At 44.2% G+C, this 13,175-nt stretch overlaps 1 protein-coding gene across 7 annotated transcripts in view; it reads left to right on the forward strand.

The window, feature by feature from the left end:
* The window catches only part of PLEKHA5 (pleckstrin homology domain containing A5), a 274,187-nt gene that overhangs the window by 183,042 nt on the left and 77,970 nt on the right, over positions 1 to 13,175 (forward strand). For all 7 annotated transcript variants that reach the window (XM_054036329.1, XM_054036266.1, XM_054036274.1 and 4 more), the window contains one exon: positions 11,711 to 12,163. In XM_054036329.1, coding sequence (XP_053892304.1) covers positions 11,711 to 12,163 — 453 coding nt within the window. The remainder of the gene's footprint in view (positions 1 to 11,710; positions 12,164 to 13,175) is intronic.

Below are 13,175 nucleotides of genomic sequence, written 5' to 3' on the forward strand. Positions count from 1 at the left end.
AACCACAGCAGGCTCCCACTTAGGCCACCCACTCCAGATATGAGCCCCCTTATAAAAAGTCAAGGGACTATAAAAAGCACCCACAAAGGCAATCTCGGCCTGCGCCCCAGCCTGGGCCCTCTAAGGGTAAACAGGCGGGAAAGCTCCAGTTTTGACCGGACGCCCAGTGGCAACTTACTAAGGATCCACCCACAATAAAACTTCCCTTCTCCAACCGGTTGTGTGCTTTTCTCCCGGAGTGGTCGCAGCTAACCTCGGACCGATGGGTCCTCAACATTGTCTCCCGGGGCTATACCCTCCAGTTTATTTCTACCTCACACACCTACCCTCCATCCCCATCCCTCTTCAGGGACCCCTCTCACGAGAGCCTACTCGAGCAGGAGGTGAGGCAATTCCTTGGCTTAGGAGCGGTGGAGGTGGTGCCAGTGGAGTTCAGATGCAAGGGGTTCTACTTCCGCTATTTCCTTATCCCAAAGGCCAAAGGGGGGCTCAGGCCCATCCTGGACCTGCGAGGCCTGAACCAGTGCATGGCAAAGCTCAAGTTTCGCATGGTCTCTCTGGCCTCCATCATCCCCTCCCTGGATCCTTGGCACTGGTATGCCGCCCTATATCTACAGGATGCGTACTTCCACATTCATATATTCGAGGGACACAGGCATTTCCTCCGCTTCCCAGTTAGGCAGGAGCACTGCCAGTTCACTGTCCTCCCGTTTGGCCTATCCACAGCTCCCAGGTTCTTCACAAAGTGTATGTCTGTGGTAGCAGACTACCTCAGACATCGGGGTGTCCAGATCTTTCCCTACCTCGATGACTGGCTGGTCAAGGGCAGCTCCAGGTCACAGGTACAGGATCACGTAACACTTCTCTTGTCCACATGCACCACACTGGGCCTGTTGGTAAATGACACCAAGTCCACGTTGTTTCCAGTGCAGCGCATAGAGTTCATTGGGGCAATTCTGGACACAACGTCAGCCAGAGCCTCCCTCCCAGCGGACAGATTGGAAACCCTAAGGGAGCTCATCAGCACAGTCACAAGGTTCCCGGTGACAACAGCCAGAACGTGCCTCTAACTCCTGGGTCATATGTCGGCGTGCACGTATGTGATTCGCCATGCCAGACTCAGGATGCGGCCCCTCCAGCTCTGGTTGGCCTCAGTATTCTCTCAGTCCAGAGACAGGATGGACAAAGTCCTCACTGTGCCCAAACCAGTGATAGCCTCCCTGTGCTGGTGGACCTTCCCAGGGAACATGCTCCAAGGGATCCCGTTCAGGGGCCCACCCCCGTCTGTGGAATTGGTGTCTGATGTGTCAGACCTGAGGTGGGGAGCCCATGCAGGGGACGTTCTGACCCAAGGTCTGCGGTCCACACAGGACCTTGCCCTGCATATAAATGTCAAGGAGCGCAGGGCAGTCTGTCTGGCATGCGTGGCCTTCCACTCACACCTGGTGGTCAGGGTTCTCACGAACAACACGGTCTCTATGTTCTACATCAACAGGCAAGGTGGGACCCAATCCTCAGCCCTCTGCCAGGAAGCCCTCAGACTGTGGGACTTCTGCATAGCCCATGATATTTACCTGGAAGCCCACCACTTACTGGGCGTCTGGAACTCTTGGACAGATCTGCTGAGCCAGGACTTCTCCTCTCCGCACAAGTGGTCTCTGCACCCAGAAGCAGTGCACAGGATTTTCCAAACGTGGGCACTCCCCAAGTGGACCTGTTCGTGACCCGGCAGACCCGCCTGTGTCCCCACTTCTGCTCCAGGGGAGGGTTGGGTGTGGGCACGATCTCAGACGCCTTCCTTCTGTCCTAGTCGGGCCAATTTTTCTGTGCCTTCCCCTGATCCCACTGATCGGCAAGGTCTTAAAAAAGATAAAAACGGACAGGGCCCGGGTCCTCCTGATCGCCCAAGCAACATTGGTATGGGACTCTCACGAGCCTGGCAGTTGCCCTGCTGTTGCCGTTGCCATCCCGCCCGGACCTGCTCTCCTCTGTCCATGGTTGCCTCCTCCACCCCAACCTAGCGGCACTCCATCTCACGGCGTGGCTGCTCAATGGTTAGGCCAGGGGGAGAGGACTTGCTTGGAAGGGGTTCAGCGCATCCTCGTGGAGAGCAGGCCTACCTGCCGAAATGGTCTTGGTTTTCCCGGTGGGACGCTGGTCAGGGTGTCTCGCCTGTGGCTGCTCCGATCCAGCTTATACTAGACTACCTCTTTCATCTTAGAGCCCAGGGCCTAGCACCCTCATCCGTCAAGGTACACTTGGCAGGCATATCGGCCTTCCACCCGCCAGTGCAGGGTCACACGATATTCTCTTATGCCATGACTGGCCAATTCCTTAAGAGTTTGGACCGCCTCTTCCCATATGTTAGGCCCCCAGTGGGACCTGAACTTGGTGCTGGCCAGGTTAACTGGACCTCCATTTGAACCGTTAGATACATGCTTCTGGTCACACCTCTCGTGGAAGATAGCATTCCTGGTGGCGATCACATCCGCTAGACAGGTCTCGGAGCTCTGGGCCCTGACCTCCAACCTCCCGTACATGGTGTTCCATAAGGATAAGGTCCAGCTTCGACCACATTCTTAGTTCCTCCATAAGGTGGTTTCTGCCTACCATATGCGCTACGACATTTTCCTGCCGGTGCTCTCTCCCAAACCCCACGCATCCAGTGAGGAGCGCCGCCTCCCCATGCTGGATGTGAGATGGGCTCTGGTTTTCTTCCTGGAACATACAAAACTGTTTAGGAAGTTTTCGCAACTGGTCATCACCTCGGCCAAACGCATGAGAAGGCCTTCTGATCTCCACTCAGCAGCTTTCCAACCGGAGCACCTTGTGTATCCATACTTGTTACAACCTGGCAGGAGTTCCCCCACCGCTGATTGTGAGGGCACACTCGACTAGGGTACAAGCCTCGTCTGCTGCCTTTCTGGCCCTTGTCCCTATTCAGGACATCTGTAGGGCTGCCACATGGTCATCCGTTCACACGTGCACCTCACATTATGCTATTGTCTCCCAAACCAGGGAGGATGCTGGGTTCGGCAGGGCTGTGCTCCGTCCCGAGTGTCTGAACTCCTACCCACCTCCAATAGATATAGCTTGGAATCACCTATTGTGGAATGCACATGAGCAATCACTCAAAGAAGAAAAGATAGTTACCTTTTCCGTAACTGGTGTTCTTCGAGATGTGTTGCTCATATCTATTCCCCATCCCGCCCTCCTTCCCCACTGTTGGAATGGTCTGGCAAGAAGGAACTGAGGGTGGGGGGAGTGCACAGCGCCCCTTATACCACGCCATGGTGGCGCCACTCCAGGGGTCGCTAGGGGACCCTACGGGTACTGCTAGGGGAAAAACTTCCGGCACCAGTGCACATGGTAAGCACGCACACCTATTGTGGATTGGACATGAGCAACACATCTCGAAGAATACCAGTTACGGAAAAGGTAACTGCCTTTTTTTTACACTACTTCCTGTTTGTGTTAATGAAATTTAATATGTACAGTATTTTAAAGGTTAAACCTTTTGAAGATCAATGAAAATGTATTCTGTGTGTACTGAAAAATATCAAACTGCTCCTATACATCTCATTGGGGTGTCAGTTCTTAAGATTTAAGATTTGTTATAATTTGACTTAATGATTTCTTAATGATTTAATGATTTCTGATCATTTCATCAAAATCATGTAAACTAATATTCTCTGAATGTAGTGTGGTAATCTTTGGGATCTGGGGCAGCTTTTTTCTGTCAAGGGTGGCTGGAGTACAGAACAAGGAATTCAAGTCTCCTCACTTCATATTTTAAGTCCACCATCCCCTACACAAAAGGGGTGGGAAGAAGTGCGCATTCTCTTACCAGTACTAAAGGCCTCATCTGTCAAGTGGTCCCCATGCCTGCTGTCCAGTTTTTCTGTGACGGTTTCTGCAGTCTAATTATATTTAATACCAAAATCTAGAGCACATTGAACATGAAAATGTCTAGGAATAGCGTAAAATAAATTTTAATTTAATATCCGATAAATAACACCAGGAATACTGCAGGAATTATAGCATTCCATTTTCATATTTAATTCACTGGAAAGCTTCATTTTCAAACTTGCATAACTTTTACAGACTTTTCACTTTGTTGCATCAGAGCACCTCAGAAACTACCTAGAAGGTACTTGTCACAAGTTTTAGGTCCAGCTTACCTAAACCTGGACCTTATTCCTAAAATACTTTAGAGTGGGACCGCCTTTCTATGGATCCTGTACTTGGGAGAAACGGCAAATCATGGACAAACCTACGAGGCCAATTCTGTCTACTTTAGCAGCTGAATATTGGAAAACAATGTCTTTAAAATGTTAGTGGTTGAAGGGATTGGTGGTAGTGAACAGAGGATCTAGGACTTTTGACCACCCAGATTTCCCTCTTCTGTACGCTCTTCAGTTTCTCCATGTAATAGTCCTTATGTTGTTATAGTAGCAGTAGATTGAGGGATGAGGTGAAGACTGAGGAAGGGAGGGATGTGTGAGTGCTGCAGAAATCTGTGATCTGTCTCAAATAATGGGTTTGCGTATTTTATATGGGGTCTTGGTTATCTTAAGCTATGTCTGTGCTGCACTGCAATGCGGACTATGGAGGTGTAAACTGAAGGAGAAGAAAAGTTGACGTGAACTAAGTACCTTTATAGTTCATGACAGCAGCTTCCATGCAGAGCAGTTAGGTCACAACAATTCACACCCCGTGTAGTCTGCAGCAACATGTAGATATGCCATTAGTCGTATCAGGGTTGTAGGATTTAGCCTTAGGTTTGTGAATATATTTTAAGGGGTTGATACTGCAGTCCTTGTTGCATGCAAAACTAAAATCAGTCCCCTTGAAAGTCACAATAATAGTCTTGAAAGAATTAATTGAACAGATACTTTTCAAGAGTAGCATAGTCTCTTAGGCTTTTGTATCTGTTAGCTATAACCGGGGGGAGCAGACATTTGTTTCTGGTGAATCAATCTTTTGGCTATAAAATCAATCTTTAAAAATAAACTTTTTTAGCAGGATATGATTTTATACACATACTGTAAAATAAGTATTCTTGGATCCCCAGGCAAATCTGTTAAATATTATATCTATTACCTCATCCTTAAGTAACCTGATGTTTTGGCATTCCCGTAACACATGGGATAAAGTGCTCTTGATTGTATTATATAATCAGCAAATGCTTTTGTCTCTTTATTTTAATTTTTTTCTTCTTGCTAGGAGTTGTGTATCCTAAATATAATTTTCCTATTGTTTTACTTCAGGTACAATAGGCAGGCTTGTTAAGAGAACAGATACTCTCCCTGTATTCATCTATACTGATGCTCAGCACCTTACTGCCATACCTTTTTGTTTTCTGAAGTTAAATTACCGATTAGTAAAATTATTTATTTAAATGTAAAAGTTCTGCTATTTCATGAACGATGGCATTCCTGGAACTCCCTTGTACCTAAGTCTAACAGTTCGTTAAATTGTGCATTTCAGCTTTTAAAAATTCCAGCCTCCAATTTTTCTGTCTTTTGTGGGTATGAGAATACTTATTATTTTTCTGATGAAAGCATTCCTTTTTATCCAGTTTTGCTGTAAAGTGATTTTTATCTCCCCTGTTTAAAGCCTGCTTAAAATAAAACAAAGTTTGAGGTGAGGAAACAGTTACTTTATTTCCTTCTTGGATAATTGATCTTGAATGATTAATAGTTTCAGTCGAGGGCGTAAGCTCTGGTGAAAAATCCTATTGAGAGCTAATATGAGAGGAGAATCTTCAATAAATTCCTCTTGAAAGCCAAAACTGGTCCTTATCGCCATTCTTATTTGTTGTCCAGTGAATAATTTGGTGAGTCTTCCGGATAATTCTTTATAAATTCAATGGAAAAAAATGTGACTAGTATGTTTGAGTGAAATGACAATTATGGCTTCTTTCCCTCTATCCCAAATATTTTAAAAAATTGAAATAAAGTAAGCATTTTTGTTACTTCCATAGGTACAACACTGAGTGTATATAATATTGTAAGGTGCATATTTATTATAATTGAATTTATTTTGCCCCATAGGCTTAATTGTAATTGCTTTTACTCAGTAAATCTAGCTTTATTTTCTTAAATGGTAGATCCAAGTTTAACCAGGTCCTCAGGGTCCTATTGTAAGTAACTAATCTCAAATACTTTAATCTATCAAGAGTCCACTTAAACCTTTCATTCATAAAACGTGACCTGAAACAACCTCTTGAAATTGGCAAAACATCAGATTATTTCCAAATTAGATCATCACCAGTTTAGTGATAAACGATAGCAATGTAGGGTTTTTTGGTCTGCTCTAGTGATATGTTATCAGTGTACTACTATGTCATTTTCTTTTGCTGATCACCTAGTGCAGTACACGATTTACCCATGATTGCTGTGGCTTGTTCCACAGCCAGGTCAGAAAGTAAGAAGTGACAAATCTAACAGGCGTCTTCACTTTTCCATATTAAGGGCTAGAGTCTGCCATATTAATGTACACTGAGTGGTCATTTATTTCTTGAATATCAGGGTATTTCCCCGTCGGTATTTCCCCGGATATGTCCGTTTTTTTTGTTTTTAAATAGCTGTCCGGGAGGAATTGGTAATAAGGTAGAAAGGTCATGGCTGATAGGGCAGCTGGGCCTGATTGAGCCGCTCCCATTGGCCTCCAGGAGCCAGAGCCCTTCCCCCCCGCCTCAGCACTCTGCAGGGGTGGGGCTGTGCGCTCGGCAGCCTGTTTGGTTTGGCCCATGTGGAGCCAGCGGCATGGTGGTAAGGAGAGTCCCGGGGGGCAGTCAGGGAGCAGGGGGAGGGTTGGATGAGTTGGGAGTTCTGGGGGGGCTGTTGGGGCGGGGGTGTGAAGAGGGATCAGAGCAGTCAGGGGACAGGGAGCAGGGGGGTTGGATGGGTCGGGGGTTCTGTGGGGGGGCTATCGGGTGGGGGTGTGGAGAGGGATTGGAGCAGTCAGGGGACAGGGAGCAGAGGGGGTTGGATGGGCCGAGAGTTCTGGGGGTCTTGTCAGGGGGCGGGGAGTGGTTGGATGGGGCGTGGGAGTCCTGAGGGTCTGTCTTGGGGCGGGGGGTGTGGACAAGGGTTGGGGAAGCCAGGGGACAGGTAGGGGGTAGGGTCCTAGGGGGGCAGTTAGGGTGGGGGGGGGGGGGTCTCAGGAGGGGGCAATCGGGATAAGAAGCAGGGAGGCTTAGGTAGGGAGTGGGGTCATGGGGGGCAGTTAGGGGACAAGGGGCGGGGGTTGGGAGTTCTGAGGTGGGCGGGAAGTGGAAGAGAGTCCTCTTTTTTGATTGTAGGACTAAGGTACTACTCAGTGTTTGTATAGGTGGCAAAATCAACCCTAGATGGCTTGGACACAAGCATTTATAGCAATGTAAGTGTTAACAGTGCTATGCAGTTGTGAAATTTGTTTCTGAATTTGCAAAGATGACCTTAATTTTGGCATTTTCAAATTTTTGAGTGCTGATCTTTTGAAATTTTTAACATTCAATTTTTCGTATCTGTAATTATCAGTGCTCTACCTATTATTATCTGAGAGAGGTCTTTGGCAGAACCTGTCATCCATTTTCTCTTTTGGGTTGAATTGTATTAGAGAGCACATTTTTTGGAAAAAATAATTTCACCAAATACTTGCTTAGGCAAAAATACTGGTATGTTAATATTCCAAGAAAGATAAGTGTCAGCCCCGTGGGAATGTGCTCTATTCTGTTACCAAAAAATCCATTGAAATTCCAATGAAAAAATCCTCAGAAGACTTAAAGTTGCCAGATGTCATGTTGACCTGCTAGCAGAAAACATCAGATGGATTAAACATGGGAATCCACCAACACCGTGCAAGAAACAATACATTGTCCTGATGGGTAACATGTCGATGCGAGCAGCCAGAGATGCACATTTGAGTATTGGTTTACATGTTTCTCAAGTGCCTTTCAACCTGTACGTTTTCTGCCTCTAACAGCTGGCCTCCTGTGCACGATGAACATTGCTATTTCTGGTTGAGATACATTAAATACACTCTTTTGTAAAAGTCAAACTTTTTTTCATACTTCACAGAGGGGTGAACGTAGGGCTATATGTGTGAAGTCAGCAAGGTGTTATTGTATTCCTTTACTTCTCAGAGATTTCATCAGAGAATTCACAGCAAAGTAGGACTAGGTGTCTTGCATAGCTTTAACCAGTGGCTTGCCCACATGAACACTAAGGGTATTCATGTTTACACTGCAAAAAAGACTCTCAGCAGCAACTCTCAGAACCCAGATCAACTGACTCGGGATCACAGGGCTCTCTCTATGGGGCTGAAAATAGCAGTAGAATCATAGAATATCAGGGTTGGAAGGGACCTCAGGAGGTCATCTAGTCCAACCCCCTGCTCAAAGCAGGACCAGTTCCCAACTAAATCATCCCAGCCAGGGCTTTGTCAAGCCTGACCTTAAAAACCTCTAAGGAAGGAGATTCCACCACCTCCCTAGGTAACCCATTCCAGTGCTTCACCACCCTCCTAGTGAAAGTTTTTCCTAATATCCAACCTAAACCTCCCCAGCTGCAACTTGAGACCATTACTCCTTGTTCTGTCATCAGGTACCACTGAGTACAGTCTAGATCCATCCTCTTTGGAACCCCCTTTCAGGTAGTTGAAAGCAGCTATCAAATCCCCCCTCATTCTTCTCTTCTGCAGACTAAACAATCCCAGTTCCCTCAGCCTCACCGCATAACTCGTGCTCCAGCCCCCTAATCATTTTTGTTGCCCTCCGCTGGACTCCTTCCAATTTTTCCACATCCTTCTTGTAGTGTGGGGCCCAAAACTGGACACAGTACTCCAGATGAGGCCTCACCAATGTCGAATAGAGGGGAATGATCATGTCCCTTGATCTGCGGGCAATGCCCCTACTTATACAGCCCAAAATGCCGGTAGCCTTCTTGGCAACAAAGGCACACTGTTGACTCATATCCAGCTTCTCGTCCACTTTTCTGGTGGTCCTTTTCTGCAGAACTGCTTCCTAGCCATTCGGTCCCTAGTCTGTAGCAGTGCATGGGATTCTTCCGTCTTAAGTGCAGGACTCTGCACTTGTCCTTGTTGAACCTCATCAGGTTTCTTTTGGCCCAATCCTCTAATTTGTCTAGGTCCCTCTGTATCCTATCCCTACCCTCCAGCGTATCTACCACTCCTCCCAGTTTAGTGTCATCTGCAAACTTGCTGAGGGTGCAGTCCACGCCATCTTCCAGATCATTAATGAAGATATTGAACAAAACCGGTGTAGATGTTCAGGCTCAGGCTGGAGCCTGGGGTCTGAAACCTGGCAAGGGGAGTGAGTCTCAAAGTCTGAACTCCTCCAAAAGACAACTAGATCAAAGCACATTAATGAACTATTAATGTATGTATGTCAGCAGGGTCCTCATAGACTCTTAGAGTGCAGTAAGGCTAGTGCAGGGTAGATTCACACCCCAGCTTGCTGCAAACTAAGGGCAGGTCTACACTAACCCCCCAATTCGAACTAAGGTACGCAACTTCAGCTACGTGAATAACGTAGCTGAAGTTCGAAGTAGCTTAGTTCGAACCTACCTTGGTCCAGACGCGGCAGGCAGGCTCCCCCGTCGACTTCACGGTACTCCTCTCGCTGAGCTGGAGTACCGCAGTCGACGGCGAGCACTTCCGGGTTCGACTTACCTTGTGCAGACAAGACGCGATAAGTCGAACCCAAAAGTTCGATTTGCTTGCCGCCGAACTACCGGGTAGTGTAGACCTGCCCTTAATGTTTGTATAGACAAGCCCTTATAACTGCTCTGTGAATTTGAGTATTTTAACTTGTTTTTGGGAAGGAGATACAGTGAAGGAAGAGTTAAAGTATATCCTACCAATTTGGTATATGCATACTTATACAGAATTGCCTTAATCTTTCATTAATTCTCATAACTGCCTGTGTAGTTTTAGAGTGGTAGCTGTGTTAGTCTGTATCAGCAAAAACAACGAGGAATCCTTGTGACACCTTAAAGACTAACAAATGTATTTGGGCATAAGCTTTTGTGGGCTAGAACCCATGCATCTGATGAAGTGAGTTCTAGCCCACGAAAGCTTATGCCCAAATACATTTGTTAGTCTCTAAGGTGCCACAAGTACTCCTCATTGTTTTTGTGTAGTTTTAGTAAGTTTTGCTATGTTAACGGTCTTGAACCAAGAGAAATGTATGTACAAAAAAGGCTCAGCTCCACTCTAAAACTGCACTGCATAAATGCTTTATTTTCATCATTTGTAACTAGTTAGTCTAGTTGAGCTAGCACTTGTGGGTGGGATAGGAGTTTGTGTCAGTCTAAGAAATTCCTTGTAAAAATATTTAAACTAGTTCATATATCTGTAATCTATCTGTGTAGGAGTTGGTAAGGAATTCTATTAATATGTTCTAACAACTGCTTGGTATTAAAAGGCATGATTCTACTTAATGTATAAGCATTTCACCGGTGGAGCATTTGAAAATAAATGTCCAGAATTCTTGAAGAAACTATAGGAATAATGGGTAAAACTTTCAAAAGGGAATTAGGTTTCTCAGTCCTTTAGGTGCTTACAAAAATTATACCCAACATGATTTGCTTGTGAAAATACTCTTAAAGAATTTCTGGTTTAAATAAACTTCTGGAATGATGCTTAATATTTGTCAGACATTTAGGCCTAATGCTCAGAATTCAAGTGGACGTAAATCAGTGTGCATTTGCATATGAAATTACTTAGATTGCATGGAAATAGACACAATGGGCTGCTTGCACTGGTAAATACTATAATTGGTGATATGCATCTCAAAGTACTATTTGCACATACAATTGTCAGTTGTGATACAAATTAGGCACACAGTTGGAAACTTGGGGCTCAAATGTCCCAGTGTTGAAGCACCCTTGACTCCTTGAAACACTAGAATTTAAAAAGAAAATAATTAAGCTCTGGAGGTATACATTTCTATAACTTGTGTAATATAAGTACTGTATAGCAGTTACTGTTTGGTTCTAAAAATATATATAATTATTTTGTGCCACAGTTCCATAGTCAGCAGATATTTTCCTCCTAAAATTAAGGAAGCCACAAGCATTTCCCACAAAATATACAATAGCTGAAATGACAACATACCAGAGAAAGCTAATTGATGTCAGTGACCATATAAAGTTTAAAATATAGAATAATGTGCCCATTATATGTTGAAATGACTAGCATAGTGAATTATGAGCTAGACAGGAACATAATATGCTGCCATCTCAAACACTTTGGTTTGAAGTCAGTCTGGATTTTAAGCTGTTTGCATTCCAGAGGCTTTGATTCCTGAGAAGAGCCACAGAGTATGTGCAGTTCCAGCATCCTGTCCTTTGGGAAATTAATATCTGCTCTTCCAGTTTCTCTAGCTTGATGTCAACCTGTTTACTGGCCACTTACCATGATGGTATAACTTGGAGTTTGGCTTGGTATGGATGATTCTAAAATAGAAAGAAGTGGAGGGGAATTCTTTAACAAACAAACAAAAAACCCTACTACTGACCATTTAAAACTGGCCTGGATTATTCTCCCAAAGACAAGCTGTTATAGCTTATTGGTTAGACAATGGTCTCTTAGAACAACCTGGAACCCATAATAATGAAGGGGTGTTTTTTCAAAAGCAAATACTTCAGCTATTACAGTTTGTTTGTAGTTATGTTGTTATGCCATTTTCTTCTCTTTTCAGAGTAGAGAAGATGACTGAAAACACACCACCTCGAGAAGTGAATAACATTTCGAACCACAGGGTGTTAATTAAACCAGAGGCACAGAATAATCAAAAAAACAAAGAAGTAAGCAAAAATGAAGAGAAGGCGGCTTTGGAAGCTGAAAAATATGGATTTCAGAAAATTGGACAAGATAAACCCTTAACTAAAATTAATAGTGTAAAGCTAAATTCAGAATACAGAACCTTACCAGTGAGCGCACTTCAGGCTGGACTCTACAGGCCAGTTCATTTAAATGGGTCTGAGAATAAAGCTGTCAATATTGTGGCGGACACTGGAGATGGAGGACAGCACAATGCAGTTCACTCACATATGGAGTCTGAACGAGTCATACAGAGAACTAATTCAATGCTTCAGTTGGAGCAGTGGATTAGAGTTCAGAGAGGAAAGGGGCAAGATGAGGAAACAAGAGGGTAAGCAATTTGATTATTCTTTTAATTTAGATTTTCTGTCACAATATCTTAGATTCTTTTTCAGGTGTGTAATTAACTTAATATTACATTCCTGTAAAGTCCAGTTTTTGGCTTAAAGAGGTTGTCTTGCATTATTGTGCATGCTGGTTATCTAGATAGTATCTACTTAGATTGTGTAAGAGACACTCTCAAACAGTCACTTAGCCTCGGTAAAAGTTGTTTTATTTAAATGGGCTCAGCTAGCTAGTTTTTAGGCACAAAATTTAGGTTGGGGAAGAATACATGTAAGAGATGTGGGAGTGTTGTTTGGGGTTTGTTTGTTTGTTTGTTTAAATTTGGTGTTGCTGGTGACTTTAACATTCCTTGGTAGTATTGTGTGCTTAAATATTTATTAATGCATGAAAACAAATTGAAAGCATTTGGAAACAATTACATAGATCAATTTTTTTCATTCAAATTGAATGAAATCCAAAGAGTAAACAGCCTCCATAAATGATGAAGAGTAAATTAGTTATTAAAACAAAATGTTTGCTAAATTCAATCTTTGACTTCAAGGAAATAAGACAGATGTAAACTAAAAAAAATGCATATTAAACACAAACAAACATATTGCGTATTCCTGTTAAAACATTGGCATGGGGGTTGTGTGCTTCCTTAAGAAGGAAATGTGCGGATAAGTAGATTCTTGTATTGTCAATTTAGGTGAAATGCACGGCTTGTTAGAAATGTGATTTTGCCTTCTCCTCTGCCCCTTCCTTTCCTTCTCTCTTGTTCACTCCCCTCTCCGATTGGTGGGGGCTCTGACATCAGAGGGAAATCATCCCTCTTTCTCCCCTGTCTTGTCTCTGTGTTCTTCCCTCAGTTACCATCATGCTAGGATCAGTTAATTGGTGAGTAGTGGATTTGAACAAAGGTGGTAGGTAATGTATGTGGTTAAATGAGAGGGGAAGCACTGACAAAGATGCATACACCATATGAGGAATATTGAAAGTAGCATTAAATATCTGAGTTG

This window comes from Malaclemys terrapin, chromosome 1 (genome assembly GCF_027887155.1).
Source record: "Malaclemys terrapin pileata isolate rMalTer1 chromosome 1, rMalTer1.hap1, whole genome shotgun sequence".
In the NCBI taxonomy this organism is placed as follows: Eukaryota; Metazoa; Chordata; order Testudines; family Emydidae; genus Malaclemys; species Malaclemys terrapin.